Source organism: Carassius gibelio, chromosome A11, assembly GCF_023724105.1.
Source record: "Carassius gibelio isolate Cgi1373 ecotype wild population from Czech Republic chromosome A11, carGib1.2-hapl.c, whole genome shotgun sequence".
Lineage (NCBI taxonomy): Eukaryota > Metazoa > Chordata > Actinopteri > Cypriniformes > Cyprinidae > Carassius > Carassius gibelio.
In genome coordinates, this window is record NC_068381.1 from 4,276,624 (window position 1) to 4,295,861 (window position 19,238).

Genomic DNA, 19,238 nt, shown 5'->3' on the forward strand with positions numbered 1-19,238 from the left:
CTAGGCATAGCAGTAACAAAGTTTTGGAGAGAGAGAAAGAGCACAGGTCCTTCTTATCTCCAGTCCCAGTAACACATCCCAAAACTAGTAAACTTAGAAAAAGTATTTATTGAATCAAAAAGAAAAAGGATAAGAGGAAACAAACTTCAGGAGGGGGCAAAGGCCAACAAAACAAACAAAAAGGTTTCTAACTCAGCTTTAACCATAACTTACCTAAACATTGAAACAAAGAGTAAATAAATAACAAATAAATTTCCCTTTCTCCCTAACTACCCATAACCAGGAGAAAAGCAGATTCAAACAAAAATGGCACCCACCTCCCTACAGGTTTCCTTAAAAGAAAACCTTAAGTTCTAAACAAAACCATAAATCTCAAACTATATCTACAATTGCCCCAATAGTTAACAGATTTCCACAACATAAGATGACGCTATCTGGAACAAGGAGAAAAGAAGTCCATATGGCAAGTTGGCATCTACAACCCTCTCTCTCTCCCCTCTCTCCTTGTTGTGAGATGGTGCTGGCTTTATATGCTGACATTCTCCCGACTGCAGCCAATCAATGGAGCTGAGGTTAATGGGCAGCAAATCAACGACAGGTGATCCCAATCACCAGCATGAGCATGGTGGCAGTAGACATGAGGAGAAACAAAAACAGACCACAAAGCACATTAAATGATTACAAATAAAATAAGTCTTAGGACGCAACACCCCCAACATTAAATTTTTACAACCCACAGATTGTAAAATAAACTACTCCTAGAACACCCATAGGAGTGCAATTCAAACCTGACTTGGTTAACCAACCCACTTAAGTCTCCACATCTGCAGTTCTAGAAAGTGCATCCGCCACCACATTGTCTTTTCCACGGATGTGTTGGAGGTTAAGGTTATACTCCTGGATAATTAAGGCCCAGCGCATCAAACGCTGATTGGAGTTGGACATGCGGGAGAGAAAAATCAGTGGGTTATGGTCAGTGTACACGTCAATAGGTATGGCACTACTTCCCAAATAAACCTCGAAATGCTGAAGAGCTAGAAGCAAAGCAAGGGCCTCTTTTTCAATTGTACTATAGCGTTGCTGGCATTTCGAGAACTTTTTGGAGAAGTAGCAGATAGGGTGGTCAATTCCATGGGAGTCCTCCTGCAGCAGAACTCCCCCAGCACCAGTACCACTGGCATCCACTTGGAGTTTGAAAGGCAAATCAAAGTTAGGGGCAGACAACACTGGAGCATAACAAAGAAGATCTTTTGCGGCCTTAAAAGCATGATCACACTCAGGGTTCCACTTAAAACTCTTTGTAGTACTGAGAAGGTCTGTGAGGGGTGACACGACAGTGGAGAAATTACAACAAAATCCCCGATAGTACCCACTCATACCCAAGAACCGGCGTAACTCACGCTTGTTACGGGGTGTAGGAAACTCAAGTATGGCAGCAACCTTGGCCTCAACAGGCTTGACACAACCCTGGCCAACTTGTTTCCCCAGATAGGTTACCACAGCTTTTCCGATCTCACATTTGGCAAGATTCAAGGTTAAGGAGGCAGCCGCCAGGCGACTGAATACTAACTTCAAAGTTTTGACGTGATCTTCCCAAGTTTTTGAATAGATGACCAAGTCATCTAAGTACGCATCGCAATTTGGCACTCCTGTCAAAACCACCTGCATAAGGCGCTGGAAGGTGGCAGGAGCATTTCTCATACCGAAAGCTAACACCTCATATTGCAGGAAGTGTTCAGGCGTGACAAATGCAGAGATCTCAGATGCCCTTGAAGTTAGGGGGACTTGCCAATAACCCTTTAACAGGTCTAGTTTAGTGACAAACCTAGCAGAGCCTACCCTGTCAACACAGTCTTCCAGTCTAGGCAGAGGGAAAGAATCAGGTTTCGTTAAGGAATTAACCTTACGATAGTCGGTACAGAAACGATAAGAGCCGTCAGATTTGGGCACTAACAAACAGGGCGAACTCCATGGACTTTGACTGTGCACTGCTATTCCATGCTGCAGCATGTACTCCACCTCAGATCTCATTATGTCACGCTTTTTAGGGTTTACTCTATAAGGATGTTGCTTAACTGGAAGAGATTCACACACAATATCATGTTTTAGCATGGTTGTTCTACCGGGCACGTCAGAAAAGATTGAAGGATAGTCCTGAACCATTCGAATAATCTGCTCACTCTGTTCTTTTGTCAGGTGTACAAGAAAGCTCTGCAGGTCACTCAATATGGCAGAGTTTTGAAGCCGTTTAGCTACAACTTGCACATCCTTCCCAACAGGTTCATCCTCTGGAATCACACCAGCAGAAGCAACTGCCACAGATGGAACAAGGGAAGAAACACATTTCTCACCACGCACAATAAACTGCTTCAACATATTTATATGGCACACACGGGTCTTTCGCCTGCGGTCAGGAGTGTGAATGACATAATTGGTGTCACTGAGCTTCTCTTTGACTTCATAAGGACCCGAGAATTTAGCTTGGAACACAGAACCCGGATCAGGCAAGAGAACAAGAACACTATCACCCGGTTGAAAACTACGACTCATGCTTCTCTTATCATAGCGGGTCTTCATTTTTGACTGGGCTATAACCAAGTGTTCTCGAGCAAGTTCGCAGGCCTTATGCAATCGCTCACGAACAGTGCTGACATAGTCAAGTACAGTCACAGGAGATGAAGCTTTAGCTAATAATTGCTCACTTAGCAACTTCAAAGGACCACGCACAGTGTGCCCAAAAACAAGGTCAGCGGGGCTAAACCCAATACTCTCTTGCTCTGCTTCACGAACAGCAAACAGGAGGTATGGAAGACCCTCAGCCCAATCCTTCCCACTGGCTAAGCAATAAGAGCGCAACATGGATTTAAGGGTTTGATGAAATCTTTCAAGTGCGCCCTGCGACTCAGGGTGGTACGCACTTGAGAGCTGATGTTTAATCCCCAATTCAGCAAGGGTCTGAGTGAATGCCTTTGATGTAAAGTTAGACCCTTGATCAGTTTGCACAACACGAGGCAAACCAAAGGTAGTGCAGAACTTCACCAACTCTTTAATTACCACTTGGGCTCTAATTGAACGTAAAGGTATCGCTTCTGGGAAACGTGTCGCGGTACACATGATGGTCAAAATGTATTCATGTCCTGACTTGGATTTTGGTACAGGACCAACACAATCGACAAGGAGTCGCTCAAAAGGTTCTCTCATAACTGGTATCGGCTGCAAAGGGGCAACTGGTATATTTATATTGGGCTTCCCAGCCAATTGGCATACAGGACATGATCTACAAAACTTAGACACATCGGATTTTAATCCAGGCCAATAAAAGTACCGGGAAACTCGACGAAAGGTTTTTGTGACACCCAAATGCCCTGATAGCACATGTTCATGACCCAGTTTTAACACCTGCTCTCGATAATCAGCTGGCAATACAATTTGGTTCGATTCATGTGAATCCTTGTGAGTTTCATGCCTCCACTTACGCATGAGCACTGTATCTTCAAAGAAATAAGCTACCTTAGCATTAGCCACTTGGCTCAGGGGGACAGCAGCTTCAATGCATTTCACTAATGAAATGTCTAACTTCTGTGCAACAGCCAATTGTTCCCTACCAACTTTTAAAGGAACTGTAACTGCGTTCTCGGAAATAGGGCAAACTTCTGCCTCTACTACCTTGTTATCCTCCACAAGTTCATCATGCGACACCAAAAACGATTCAGAGAGATCCACCATGTCTCTGAATTTAACCGACTGGGCACGTGTCACAGCGCATGCAGGGAAAGCTGCAGGAAATTGACGGGCTAGGTCAGGTTGATCACACAATTTAGGGGTATGGACCACAATTGGTCGGGGAAAAACTTCGCCGCCAGCTAAGTCATTTCCTAGAATCACACCCACTCCCTCGACAGGTAACTGAGAACGTACACCAAGTTTTACAGTACCGGTTACAAGGTCTGATTTCAAGTAGACATTGTGAAGAGGAACATTTATACACTGCATTCCAATTCCACGTATAAGCACGTCTGTACCAGAATAAGTCTCGGTAGACCGGGGCAATAATTCTTCTAAGATAAATGACTGAACTGACCCAGTGTCTCGCAAAATGGTGACGGGTTTACACTCAGAGTCAACTGAGACAGACACTGAACCAGTCAGTAAGAAAGGTTGATAGGACATAGCGGTCATATGGCTTTCTTCACATATGGTTCAGTGTCTGTCTCAGTTGACTCTGAGTGTAAACCCGTCACCATTTTGTAGGACGCAGTCTTAGGACGCAACAATATTAATGTATGATGAATAAACCACAAACAAATAGATGGATATGAAAATCAAGGAAAATATTACAACTTTGATTATTTGGATACATCACCCTCTTTAACTTTCAGTTGTTATGTTGTTATGCTGTTCTGTGTTCATCTGCTTTTTCCATTTGCTCTTTTTTAATTGATTACCACTCTATATATACTAATGCAATCAGAAAAAAAAAATATTTCTTAAATATTTATTTCAATAAATACTGATACATTGAACATTCACTTCAATGGTATGAGATCACTGTATGTTTTTTTTAAACTGATTTCCTATTGAATTGTCACCAACTGAACTTCAGTGATCAAACAATTTGAAATATATTTAATTAAGCTACAAACTTCCTCATAAATAATGCAGAATGTTTCCATCTAACATGTATTATGAGCTGCAGCTCATCATATTGATGGAGTGTTACTTTTAAATGTATTGAATTACAATATTGTTTTGCTTCCTAAAGCAATTAACTAGTTGCATTACTTAGTTACTTTTATAGAAAGTAATCCACTGGCTTGGGCTCATTTTTCTCTATTCAGGAAAAAAAAATAGTTATGTTTATCTAAAGTAATCTTTGCTTTACAGTATGGATAGATCATTGAAGGTCAGCAGCAAAGATGTTTGTGTCATGTCCCGAGTTTTCATTTGACTGTTTTGATTTATTTTGAGGAATACTGAATCTGTTTTTGTGCGAGTGAGATGAGTAAATGCATGTTCAAAACTACAGTAACATCAAGTTCACACAGTGCACACAAGGCATCTGCATTTACTCCTGATTTCTTTCAACACAGAAGAGGAAAGAAGAGCTGCCAGTCAATGCATGAGAAAACAAAGTATAACTGGCTTTTCTTATTTGAAAAAAGTAACTCAAATTTTCTTGCAAATTAAAAAGTAATGCATTACTTTACTAGTTACTTGAAAAAAGTAATCTGATTATGTAACTTAATTACCCCCAGCATGGGAACCGTTTTAAAAAAAAATGTATAACCACAGTTGTACTACAAATACTTTAAAATAGTAAAACTATGGTAAGTGTAGCAAAACTGTTTATTTATTTTGTTTTGTAGTAAAACCATGGTTAAGGGATGTGTTGCCTGGAAACACAAATGTAGTAGTTATATTTTTCTAATTTCTCTTTCGAGTAGTCAAACAATCCAAAGAAAACAAGAAAAATCACTTAAAAAATTAGATTAGATGAACATTCAAAATAAAATCTGACCAAACTTTCCCTCATTCTCTGTGTGGGTACATATTGACAAACAAGTGAATGAATCTTCCTCAGATGACATCTCAATTCAACATCTGACTTACATTGAGCTGTGCTGTCCTTCTTCCATTAGCTGCTGGTTTGGGAAACTCAGTGTGAAACACAGAATGGGTTAAATAGAATAATTACAGTTAGTGGGCAGATTATAGGTAAAGAACAAAGAAGTTTGTCATTTTTTTGTTCAACAGAAATGTTCTATGTCGGGCTCGATCTGTGCTCTTGGACAGAGACCATTACTTCTATTCAGAGTTTTCCATGCTCTCTTCAGGTTCTCGTTATAGACTACCGAAGGTATAAGGTAACCGATATAAAGATTTGTTTGTCCCCTGAGCAATTCTGTTATTAAATGGTACTAAAAGGAAATTGTGGCCTAATGGTTAGAGAGTCAGACTCGTATCCCAAATGTTGCGGGTTGAAGTCTTGTATCTGCAGGGATTGTCATGGGGGGAGTGAATGAACAGCACTCTCTCTCTCCTGCCTTCAATACCACGACTGAGGTGTCCTTGAGCAAGGCACTGAACCCCCAAGTCCCTGGGCAACGCAGCATAAATGGCTGCCCACTGCTCTGGGTATGTGTTCATGGTGTGTGTGTGTGTGTGTGTGTGTGTGTGTGTGTGTGTGTGTGTGTGTGCACTTTGGATGGGATAAATGCAGAGCACTAATTCAGAGTATGGGTCACCATACTTGACCACATGTAAATAAATATGTATATGTGTGTGTGTGTTTCGCTGCATCCAAATATCCCAAGGGATTTTAATAAAGCTTGAGCTTTAATAAAGCTTGTGAATTCCCTTGTTAATAAAGCTTGTGAATTCCCTCGTTAAAAGGGTAAAACTGTAGACACGATGTAAACAAGAAATCTGCAGGTAATGTACAGAGCTCCGTAGTTTGGGATCCTGAAAAATTAAGATGGAATTATTTTGTTGTCTGTTTTCTGTACAGGTATGCCACTTGTGAATGTCCTCTATAAAGTGAGTGACATTAGTGCTAATGCATGCATGTGCTGTGCTGTGCTCTGCAGAACCGTCAGCCGTGAATACAGCTGATGCAGGATGACCCATGTGCCTCATTCTGCCAATCAGTGAAAAGTCTGCAGAGAGAGATCAGGTTACAGGAAGCTTTCTCTCACCAAAAACACATTAAACTGAGAGGACAGACTCAAGAGATACTCCACTCACTGTAAGTATTGGACAATATATATTATTCACTGCTTATTTATGTGTGTGCTGTGATGTATTTATTCGTGTGTGTGCAAAGATCCCACCCTTACGCTGAACAGAGCTACAGCAGGAAACATGAGTTAGCTCTCTGAAAAGGGCTAAGCTAGAGCTACAGGGAGCAGTCAACCCAGAAAGAAATACACCACATGACAGCATATACTGTAAGACTCATAACGGATGTTAATACTTGTGGTGAAAGATGTCAGCTTTAGCAAAGTATTGATTGTGGGCTTTAATTTATGTATTCTTTCACAATGGTTTCCTGGTGATGAACATCCTTAAAGGGTAAACGCTCCAGCTTTACTGCAGCGTCCAGGAAATGGAATCAATCTCATGTGCATGAATGCTGAAAAGGACCGCTTTTCAGTTGACACTAATTTATCTGCCCTCATTCTCTCTGAATAGTCACCTGAAAAGAAGAAATCTTTCTGATTCAGCAGCATGCCTGGAAACCTCTTAAAAAATCCCAATGGAGATGGTAAGTCGACATTTAAACTACTGTTCAAAAAGTCAATAAGACATAAAATAAAGAGACATATTAATACTTTTATAAAGGAAGAATTAATCAAAAGTGACCTTAAAGAAATGTATAATGTTTCAAGTAAATTGTTATTTTGAACTTTCTATTTTTCCAGCACAACTGTTTTCAACACTGATTATAACAATAAATGTTTCTTGAGCAGTAAATCAGCATATTAGAGTATATAAGAATATAGAATATATTGGAATATATTAAAATATATTAGATTTTTAAAGATCTGAAAACTGTATTTTTGATCAAATGCAGCCTTAAAAATAATTTAAAAATGAAAACTTACCAGTAGTCTACTTACCCCAAAATGAAAATTTAGTCATTAATCACTTACCCCCATGTCGTTTCAAACCCTTAAAAGCTTTGTTCGTCTTCGTAACACAATTTAAGATATTTTGGATGACAACCCGGAAGGCTTGTTACTGTCCCATAGACTGCCAAGTAAGATACATTGTCAAGAAAAGTACGGAAAGCATCGTCAGAATAGTCCATCTGCCATCAGTGGTTCAACCATACCGTTATGAAGCAACGAGAATACTTTCTACATGTGAATTAAACGACTTTATTCAACAATTTGTCTCCTCTGTCTCTCCACATCACTGTAGCGCCGTTTTAGAGAATATGAGCTGAACGCAGGCAACTTACGCTCTTCTGTGTCAGCTGCGCCACAAGGATGCGCTGTTTTCTTTCAAATCAAAGTGTAAATACAAATAGAAAATGCATCCTGTCTCGCGAATATCCGAAATATCTTAAATTGTGTTCCGAAGACAAACAAAGCTTTTACGGGTTTGGAACGACATGGGGGTAAGTGATTAATGACAAAGTTTTCATTTTGGCGTGGAGTATCCCTTAAAGATGAACTCATTTGCTATCACATGTCAGCTCTAAATAAAATAAACAGATCTGTAAAATGTACTTCAGCTACCTTAATATCTGAAAAAAAAAAAAACTTTCTTCACCAGAGGATCTGGAACACTGGGAGCTGATAGAGAATGGAGGCGATCAATGGCGCACAGAAGACATGCCGGGGGACTGCGGACACGCTTTCAATGACGAATCAGTCACTAAATTCTTCAGCACTTCTTTTGAGTAAGAGGGAATGAATAGTAGCTGAACAGATGAGGGTGGGGAAAATAAGAGTTTTTCTGCCTTTAAAAAAAGTGGGTGAAAAAGAATCCTTGTCTTTTTCTTTCACACTCTCCCTGCTTGTCTTTATTCATCATTTGTATATCTGTGTGTTTCAATGTCTATTTCTGTTCTGTTGCAGGTCGTGTATAAAAAGACAAATGATTGACGTGCTGGCAGAGGGTTATGACCCTGAAAATGTAGATATTGCACAGCCAGCGGTCACTGTTGAGGACTGGTAAGCGTAAGGACATAATAGCATGAGTTTTGTTTCGTCACGTGGTCCGTTCAGTCATTTCTTTTAAATGTGTGTGTAGGTACTGCAGCCGAACAGACTGTGGGTGTATTTATATGCTTACTGTGTCTTTGCTTGATGAAGACAAAGAGGTCATCACTGAATTTAAGTCAGATGAAGTGACCATTGACCCTGACTGTGATGACTGCTCTTGGAAAAAGGTATGAGTGCAGAATCTGAGTCCAGTCCAGTTTTCCATAACACTGCCACTTAACTTTTAACCCTATACAGCCATATATTTTGAGCATATTTGATATGCAAATTTGTAAACTGCTGAAAAATCTGTTGCAGTCAGCTGATATTTATACGTATTTTATGCAAGTTATCTTATATACTGTTATAAACATCTCATTCACTCACATTATAAGCTTTCAGAATTTCATCTTCATATGCAAGCATTTTTTTTGAATGTTTCTATAGATTCAATTAACTGTTCCATTTAAAAAACATGCATTTCTGTTATTTTCAATGCAATGTAATTTAAATTAATAGGTTAAAAAAAGGGACCTAAAGCTGTTTAGTCTACAGTGATATAGTATATTTTGCTCCCTTCTGCATGATTTTTTTAAGGTGATTTAACTATTCCTTTATTATCGAACGTGTCGTTCTAACTCAGGTTTGTGCATGCAAACTTCCACTTCTGTTTTAGGTGAGCCACACATTCACAGATTATGGTCCGGGCCTCCGCTTCATCTCTTTTGAACATGGCGGTCAAGACACCAAGTATTGGCAGGGCTGGTTTGGAGTGAGAGTGACCGGAAGCTCAGTTACCATAGACTTCTGAACACCAATCAGACAAAAATATGATTGACTGAAAAAGACCAGAAGCATTTTCTCTCAGCTTGCTTTTAGTTTTGCACACACTGTACTATGTGTAATATTTACTAAATATACAGCCTAAAGTGTATGTGTAATGCTAGGCCTTTAAAAAAAGATCAAATTAGAATTATTTTTAGTGTTTCGTCTCAAATACTAACTACCTCTATATGCTCCTCCAAACTACACACTAAGCTTGTATTGCACTTCAAATTTAGTTTATATTTGCAACAGATCTGCAATTAGCATAATCTCCTAATGCCATATGAAATCCAAATACTGTAGGTCTGTCATGCCCATGACACTAAAAATAATAAAGAACTTTGAACTCACCAAGGCTGCATTTATTTGTTCAAAAATACAATACAATACAAAAAAAAGATAATTAAACATGATCAATTTCATATTTGTTTGTGTATTAACGTTTTATTAAAATGTAATTTATTTCTGTGATGCAGCGCTGAATTTTCATCATCATTACTCCAGTCTTCAGTGTCTCATGATCTTCAGAAATCATTCTAATAAGCTGATTTGCTTCTCAAGAAACATTTCTGATTATCATCAATGTTGAAAACACTTGTGCTATTTTATATTTTTGTGGAAAGAGTTATGCAGGTTTTTTTTTTCTTTTCAGGATTCCTTCATTAATAGAAATTCTAAAAAGAACAGCATTTATTTGAAAAAGAAATCTATTGCAACAAGCCTTAATTAAATACATCCTTGCTGAATTAAAGTCTTGCAGGATAATAAGGCGAGATGAGAGATGATTTATAATAATCAAATTTTAATCAAAAATGAAAGTGTTAAAAACTGCTTGTGGTCAAAACAACATTAACTATCATTAAAGTATGTCACGTCACAAATAAGATAACCATAAACCAAAAGAGTGACAACTGTATCTTGTTTTTCCTTCAGTGAATAGGTATTGTTTAACAATTGTCTAAAATACAGTTGTGCAAGCATACATAATATTCAGGACAATAAACATTGTGCATCATATAAAACATCACAGGTAACAATGAAACCATCAGATGTTGAACATCCTATAGAGTGAATGAATGTCTTTTCACAGGGTGCTTCTCTGATAAATATGATGTACTATGATATTTTTTGTTTTGTATATACTGACCGCCATTTGCGATGTGATTGTACACTCAGATTCAAGTAGTATGTGTGTGTGTGTGTGTGTGTGTGTGTGTATCAATCTCCAACGAATACATTTTGGTTTAAATGTCAGGGGAGGAAAGGGCTGATTATCAAATGGGTTAAAATAATACAAAAACATATCTTAACCCTAACCTGTGTATATTTGCCCTGACATGAGTTTTTTCTCATTCGGCTTGTGACTGCATCTGCTTGCAGAAGGCTTCAAACTGCTGCTGTTCAAGCTCAGTCATGACTTTGTTCAGGGCATAAATCTGTAACACACCAGAAACAGAGAACAAACAAACTCCAATGAATTGATCTGAAATCAGCTATTTTAATTTTAAAGGGAAATAAGCAAAAACTATTTAAGAATTTGGAATATGAAAGTCATTAAATGCAAGTTAATGAATTATTGATCATATGAATTTATACAGATGGTTCCAATGAACCACAAGATAACATTAAAACTTAATATTTAAGAGTTTTGAAGTTTTATTTAAGACTCTTCTGTTACCCAGGCTGTATTAATAAAAAATAAAGTCAAAACCGTAATATTGAAAATTATTTTTTTAACTGTTTATTAACTTCAGCATTCAACATTGACAATAATCAGACATTATTCTTGAGCAGCAAATCAGCAAATTACAATGATTTCTGAAGGCTCATGTGACACTAAAATCTGGAGTAATGATACTGAAAATTATTAAAAAATACTATGTATATTAAACTTAAATAATATTTCACAGATATTACAATTTTTACCAAATTAATTAATTATTTTAATTAATACACACTTTTGACCCGTAGAGTTAAAACTGCAAAATGCAGGGTGACAAAAACCCGAATGGGACACAGGTGCAAACAATGAGTATTGATGAGACCAGACAGAGGATTATGGGGAATGAAGTCACTGATATAAAGGCAGTAGACTGGAATTGAGTGCCCTCTAATGGATATCAAGGGCACTCCAGCTGGTGGATCGTGTTAATTGTTTGAATAATACATGTTAAAATAATTTGTTAATTGTTTAAATAAAGTAATTTTTTACTCTAATTGTAGTTAAAATATTTGTTGTTAAATAGAAGCATATTCATTTTGACTGGCAGCGAATTACACAACTGAATTACCATCTTCTTTTGATTACCATCATGGTAGCATCCAAATAACCATGGTATTACATAGTTTGGAAATACTTTATGTTTTCAAAATAATTTTCAAGCACAAAGAAAGCAAAAGTTTCTAAACGTAGAATCAGAACAGAGAGTGACCTCTGCTCTTTGTCTTTGCTTCAGCTCCTGCTGGGCTGATTTTTGTTTGGTTCTGTCTCCACGGGTCGGCGTTTGCTGCTTCTGTTTGTCTTTTCGACATGCTGGCTCCATTTTAGAAACAGAAAAGTCCAGATGATAATTCCACTGAAATTAAGAAATGAAGGTCAATAAAGCACAGCAGGTTACTCAAGTCACAATTTTCAAACAGCTAACAGTACACTGTAGATCAGGGGTTTTCAAACTTTTACATGCCACAGATCCCTAAATATAATGATCCTCATAAGGAACCACTATCCTTTAATTTAAAAGGCATTCGTATAGTTTCTTGTTTAAAGACCCAATTTATACAATTAAAACTAATATTGTTAATGTTAAAATCTTTTTGGAAAATAGTTACAATTATTCTAATTTATTGCATAATTTTTCTCTATTAATTTTAGCACTGTACATGTACTATTTATTCACTAATTTATAATATTGTAATCTTTTCTCGTTCACTATTTAATTTTAAGGGTAAATTACAGTTTTTAATTTTTATTTTCTCATTTCCAAGTTTTTGTAGTTTGAAAACAGCTAGAATAGGTAATTAAATAACACCACATGTCTGTAACGTTACTTAATTTTCGTTATTGTTTATTTCTGATTCATTCAGACATAGTAATCCATAGCTTTCAGTCTATTAGCATAGCACGTAATTTAAGTTCCGTTAGAAATACCAACCCATTATCAAATAACAAAGCCATTGCTTGTATACTATAATAAATACATACAAAAAAGAGAAGGAAATAAACGGGCTCCATACTCTTACCTTTTAATTTTTAACGAAAACAACAAACAAAGAAAATGCTATTACAGTTAGCAGGATTATGTAGTCACTGATAAACAAACCCGGATAGAAAACGAAGCTTGTGTCAGAAGGTTCCTATTAACGTTGCGTCTGTGGTTCAAAAGAAATCGGCGGGACTATATTTCGGCAACTAAAGGTTTTTATGCATGGGATCTGTTACCTTAACTTATTTAACTTGCAAAATATATAAATAAAACATTAAATAAACTCTAAGTTTCTTTATTACACTTTATTACACAGTGTCATATTTTCACGCATTTCTTGCTTGCAAAACTAAAGGCAACCACAAGAGGTCGGTCTTATACAGCTATTGAAAGTTGAAAGACCCCTTGATATTTTTGCTAACACTTATTTCATTTCAGCGCATTAATTAATCTTAAATTTGTTTACCGTGTGTATAAAATTAAATTAAGCAGATGTTATTTATTTTATTTTTTTTATTTGGCAACGACTGAGTTACTTCAGAACCTAGAGACCAAATTTCACTTAGGCTATATTTTACATAGCAGCCCCAAAGGCCCTAAATCATTCAGAAATAGTAATAGAAACATTTAACTCTAGTTTTTACCTCCCCTCCACTTTGAAATGTAAATGTATTCCAGTGTTTATATTAAATTACATGCATAACATAATAAAAAAAAGAGCTTTTAAGACATTTTCCCCCTAGAGCGGGCCTGTCACAAATGCTGCACTGGATGACAACAACATTCATATATCACCAGAATGACAGAGTCAGGTTGTCAGACACAAATGGACCACCTAGGAAAAAACTGCAAAAGGCTATCAGTGAAGGCCGACAGATCATCATTTAGCCTATGAAAATTAGTAAGGCCTAATCCAATACCTGAGGGACAGAATCCAATGAGACATAAAAATGTCTAAAGAGAATCTAAACTATTCCGTTTAGATTGTGTCGTTAGAGTAACAGAGGAGTCGTATAGCCTAATTGTAAAAATGCCCCAGAACAACAAAATGTGTTTCTGTCAATAGGTATGCTTCCTTCCATTTTGTAATTTTGCATAAAAAAAACAAAAACAAAAACAACAACAACAAAAACACTGGATGGAAAAGCCACTTAAAAAAAAAAAAAATACACATAACAAATCATATGCACACAATTGTGTCTGATAAACCTTTTATCCGATAAGATAAAATGTGCATAAACTAAGATGAAACACATTTACCAAAAATAATCCTCCATGCGTAGCAAAAAGGTCATGTGAATACCTAGACTAAACAGTGGAACGATCTCGTTGCACAGCATCTGAAATGTTATAATAGTCTTTTTTAAATGCCTGAGAGAATTCTGTCATCAAAGTAGGCCTATTTGGTAATTACACGACAGCAGCATCCACTTCTGAAAGCAATCACCGCATTTATTGTATTTCGACTGCTCGCTCTGAGGTGCGAATAATTTATTATAGGTTTGTATGAAATGTATTATAGCCTATTTAGAGGCTTCTCCTACCTTTCTTAGTAGTATTTAGTGCCAGTCTATCAGGAAGTGGAGATGTTGTTGTAGTTGGGTGGAAAGGATACTTAATTAGCAAATTATTTGCATTAAAAAAAAAAAAATGCGATATTCCAATTTTGCGCATAAGTAAAATTCTTAGTTGTGCATAAGTTAAAAACTTTGCTAGGTTTACGTCAATTTGACATTAGATGATGCTGTACTTTTACGAACCCTCACATGACGCTCATTTAGCTTAGTCCTTGCTTAATGCCCTTTGGCACCTCGCTGTGCCAAAATTTATCATGGCACATTCCGATGTGTTTTCATGGATTCTTTCCCCAACACAGGAGAGCACTTGCTCTGTAATAATATCCAAGGAAGAACAACTGATCCTAAATGCAACAAACCCCCTCCGACAGATTTTCCACTCAATCTTAACCCGACCTTTAGCGCCCTAGCAAAAGCTGGCATGTGCAAAGGGGGTTCCCATGAGCCACTGCCACAGTCTACAGAAAGCCAGCCTGAACAAACTGACTGTGGTGGGTCGGGAGATGCTGTGAGCCTCTGACGGCAGATTGTTGTCAGATGCATAAGAGGAGCATTGCCCACTGCTGTTGACTGTGTGTTCTTCCCAATTACCAACACACCTCATTGCCTGGAGCAGTAATTCAGCGTGATTTGTCTGTTATCGAGATGTCCTTTCACTCCAGAGCACAGTTCATCAGTCAGATGCATGATGGGATTTAATCTAGAGAGGTAATGAGTCAAGAGATCAGTGGAAAGCAGCTTGTACTGGCCTACATGTAGGGATTTGCTGACCCCGGTGCAGGTTGTACATCTTGGCCCCAATTTGAAATTGTGTAAATGGCACAAATAAATAAATAGAACAAAGATACTCACAAATCAATGTTTACGTTTTTTCAAGTTTGTAGGTGCTCAAGTACAAGCATGTGAGTAGGCTACTCAGTTGAGTCCTTTCGCATCTACTTGTGTTTGTTAATTAATAATATAAAAAAATAATTGACATTAACAATATTATTTTTTAATTTGTATTTGTTTATAAATGTTTATATTTATTTAAATTAATATTAATATATTATATTTGTGTGTGTAGAAGGTTTATGCTCCATACATAAATTCTAAATGTAAAATTATTTTTAAAAAATTGTGCATTTAAGTTTGTACATTCATTTGAGCATAAGAAAAAAAGAAAATTAATATTTAAAATAAATATTTACAAATATTTAAAACGACTAAAGAAATTAAATATATATTTTTTTTAATTAGATAAAATTGTCTAATTGTTAAAATGAATTTGCAACTATTTCTTTATGGTTTTGTAGTGTTTAATATTAAACATTTCAATATTGGTATTAATTAAAAGTTATTGTTAATAGTTTGTAATTTATGTTTTTTTTTTTTTTTTTTTTTTTTTTTTTATAATTGACTGTCTGAATAGATGATTTATGCTATATAGTGAAGATGCATCAATAACTGTGTATATATTTTTAACTCCTTCAAATAAGAGCATCCCAGGAAGTTATTATACCAAATGCATAAGAGAATTGACAAAGAAGCCCAGATATAAGAAAGCTTGCATTTATTAAAATACTTCCATACACGTATAAGATTTGATAACATCACTATTATCCAAAAAATGTAATGTTAATTATAAAAATTCAGTAGGTGTGAAATTTAAACAGGTATATATAGTCTGTTTAAGCTCTATAACAGAACATAAAAGACCCCCTTATACAGAAAGCCTGGAACACCCACCACGGCTGTCAACAATTTGAATATAGATGAGCAACTCAAGTTAAAAATAAAGAGGAAAGGAAGCAGCTTTTAATAAAGTTTTCATTTCGCTGTCACTTACACATAAGACCTTAGCCACAGCAGCATCCAGCGCTGGCTCGAAAACCTTTGCGGGCTGCCAAAGAAACGTAGCACCACATTGAACTTTTCAGCACTAAAAATAACCTCCAGAATGAATGATGCCCAAACTGAATGGCAAACTGAGGCTGAACTTTTTCACACCTGTAGTGCGTCTGACCAATAGATCTGTCCAGCAAAAACAGTGGCATTGTTGGATGGAGAGGAAATGAGCGCACCAGTTTGCGGGTTAGCAGCAGGGAGGCAGCATTTTTTGTGGATGTGCATAATGGTTGTTGTAATCACACGCAATAAATGCTGTAAACCACATTAAAACAGTTCTGCATTTTTGGGTCCACCTCAACTGACATCATCAGGGCCTTTCTGACCTGCCCATGGACATTCAGACATCAGGGCTTTTTATTTGTATTTTTTTCTCACGCCAGGAGTATTTTTTCATAGGACAGAAGACACATTGTTACTAGGCCGTGTTTAAATTAGTAACAAGTGAGCACCAGTTAAAAGTTCATTAGAGAAGCAAAATGAGAAACCTGTTTTCCTTCAGACTTCTTGGAGAGATGAAGTTTGACGTGCTTGAGACAGATCTGCTTCAGGGCCTGACGTTAAACAAGCAGTCAAGAAGTCAATCAGCTCTTTCTCCTTCACTGGCCTCTATGAGGACTTCTTCTAGAACCTGAAAAGATCACATTAAATCATTTAGGTGAATTTAAATATCATTTATGACCTTAGCAAAGCTCTTTCAAACTGGATTTTTTTATGAAAATGAGTATGTGTTTTTGAAAAATCTCCTAAAGCGATTGGCTTACCAGTTTCAAAGTCTCTAATATTCAAGTCTTTTATTAATAGTTTTTTTTTTCCTCATTGTTCCTCATCCACCAGCTGAAAATCAAAGTCTGACCACTTGTAAAGTATAACAGCACACCTATCATCAACAAGACTTATGATCTGAAGAATCAATCTATTCATTTGAATCATTCTATATGCCAATAAATTATTAATGCGCACTAATGGAAACATTTGCTAATTTAGTTCTGATACGACATAAATAATTAATAATAATGAAATTTTGCCACACCACCGGTGCTAGTTAACTAAAATGATTAAACGAATTTTAAGTAAAGCAGAAATATAAACATATTAAATATTAGATAACTGAATTACAATAAGCTTAAGTGGATATTAAAATGACTTACACTGAAATAAAAATAAATGAACGCTAAATAGAAATCAAAGTGACAAAAAAAAGACAAAATTACTAAATCTAAAATGAAAATGAAAATGGAAAATTTGAAAATAAAACAATTAAAAATATAAATAAATATATCACTTATGATTATTTATTTTTGTGGAAAACTTATCTTTAAGTAAAACAATGAAATATACTACATAAATGTGTGTATTCATACAGTTTAACTAAACAATTGAATAACGACAGACAAATCAAATAACAGGACTCACAGTCAACAACATCCCAAAGATTTGACTGAATTACATTACTTAATTTTATGAATTATATACAGATTTATATGTCCCTCAATAGTCCTTTATCTGAGTAAAAGCACTATTCTATGCTTCGACACTCTTATAATATAAAAGTTATTTATTGGCATCTTTGGAATCCATGGAATCTTTCCATTGTACAAAATATTATTATGTTTTTTATAGTGTAAAAGGGTTCTTTACATTATTCAAATGTTCTTCATATCAAGAAAAAAAACTGTTCTCTTCATTTAAAGGTTCTTTGAGGAAAGAAAAATAGTTATTTTATGGCATTTGCTCCAAAAACCTCATTTTAGAACCTTTTTTATTTTATTTTTTAGAATGGAGAACTGTGAGAGTTGCCAGACTTGATGATAATACCGTCCGTGGAGCAGAAAATTGCTAGATTTGTGCTCTCTCCCAGGAAGACCACAATATGCAGCAGTTTGTATGACTATCCTGAACAGCTGCTGCTCATACAGATGCATTTTTGCTGGTTGTTGGTCTGCAGCGGACCCTCCTGTCCAAAGCCTGAGGAATACTTTGGTTACTTTAAAAAAAAAAAAAGAGCAAGGTTTCACAGGTATGCGTGTGGCAAAGATGGATCTCATTTTATATGCATTATGCAAATACCGCCTTGGCTGGCGCAAACGACCCGTCTTTTTAATGTAAACAAACCGTCTGGCAGTAAATCCGCACTTGTTATTTCCTCGGTTGCACTCCATAGAGCTGATTCTCAAATACAAGATCTGCTTGTTGAACACGATGCCTCCCCCCCATTCCCCCACGTCGACTCCCAGCATCTTCAGCAGCGTGAGGGGGTAGAAACAGTCAGTCTTTTAATTTGGCTTATGACAGCCCCTCAGTGTGTGCATGCTGGCAAGTCCCCGACTTTTAGACCGGCCTCTCAGCCACGACCTAGAGCTCATTACTACTGTTTGTTTTGGCAGCGGCCAGATGGTACTTAGGAGCGCCGAGCGGCCCAAGTGTCCCAGCCAACACACGATATTTATGTTTTGGGGTACGTGGACACCGGTTTAGTTGAGATAGAATCAATAATACCTTTTAACATAGGTCTGAAACAGAGTCTTGAATACTTTGTGTTAAGCCGAGCGAGAGAGAAAGGAAAATATATACTTTGGGAAACAAAGTCTTTTTTCTCCAAGTATAATTTGGACCCCAACCCTCCTAATTTTCAGTCTGGGGCCACTTGCGGATTGTCAAGTTGCCTACACGTGGAATAACGTATTATGTTACCAGTCGATATGTACCAAGAATGTGATAAACAACACTAGCATTCTTGGATGCCCGCAAGGAATGTGAAGTTCTGTAATACCAGCAGTTATACATACCTCCACACTATCATCTGACCTCAGCACTAATGTGATATGTGAGGGATTGGGCCCTCGAATGGTGTTATCGCTCATCTAATGAGAGTCCTCTGCTCGTCTCATGGGGTAGAAGAACCGCTAAACCCAAAATCAGTCAAATGAATTACCGCCCATCTAACCCATCCAAAACAAGTTCAGCTGTTTCTATGGTGACTCAACAATTCACAGTGAGCAGTCTCTGAGAAAGTCAAAACAAAATATGAAAAG

The 19,238-nt window shown here is 36.8% G+C and overlaps 2 protein-coding genes across 3 annotated transcripts; one reads left to right on the forward strand and one right to left on the reverse strand.

Moving 5' to 3' along the window:
- Positions 1-6,587: 6,587 nt before the first annotated feature.
- On the forward strand, positions 6,588-9,886 carry fbxo2 (F-box protein 2). Of its 2 annotated transcripts, none has more exons than XM_052609309.1 (6): positions 6,588-6,745; positions 7,192-7,264; positions 8,281-8,407; positions 8,586-8,681; positions 8,761-8,899; positions 9,388-9,886. In XM_052609309.1, exons 2-6 carry the CDS (start codon positions 7,228-7,230, stop codon positions 9,520-9,522), a joined length of 534 nt encoding a protein of 177 aa, XP_052465269.1. In that variant the 5' UTR covers positions 6,588-6,745; positions 7,192-7,227; the 3' UTR covers positions 9,523-9,886. The 2 variants fall into 2 exon arrangements, with proteins under 2 accessions (XP_052465269.1, XP_052465271.1); XM_052609311.1 differs by lacking the exon at positions 6,588-6,745 and adding an exon at positions 6,843-6,947.
- Positions 9,887-10,321: 435 nt separating this feature from the next.
- On the reverse strand, positions 10,322-12,869 carry LOC128022078 (small vasohibin-binding protein). The gene is made up of 3 exons (XM_052609312.1): positions 12,777-12,869; positions 11,969-12,112; positions 10,322-10,972 (listed from the first exon to the last, which is right to left on the reverse strand). The coding sequence occupies exons 2-3, from the start codon at positions 12,077-12,079 to the stop codon at positions 10,886-10,888; spliced, it is 198 nt and encodes a 65-aa protein (XP_052465272.1). The 5' UTR covers positions 12,080-12,112; positions 12,777-12,869; the 3' UTR covers positions 10,322-10,885.
- Between the last annotated feature and the right edge of the window lie 6,369 nt (positions 12,870-19,238).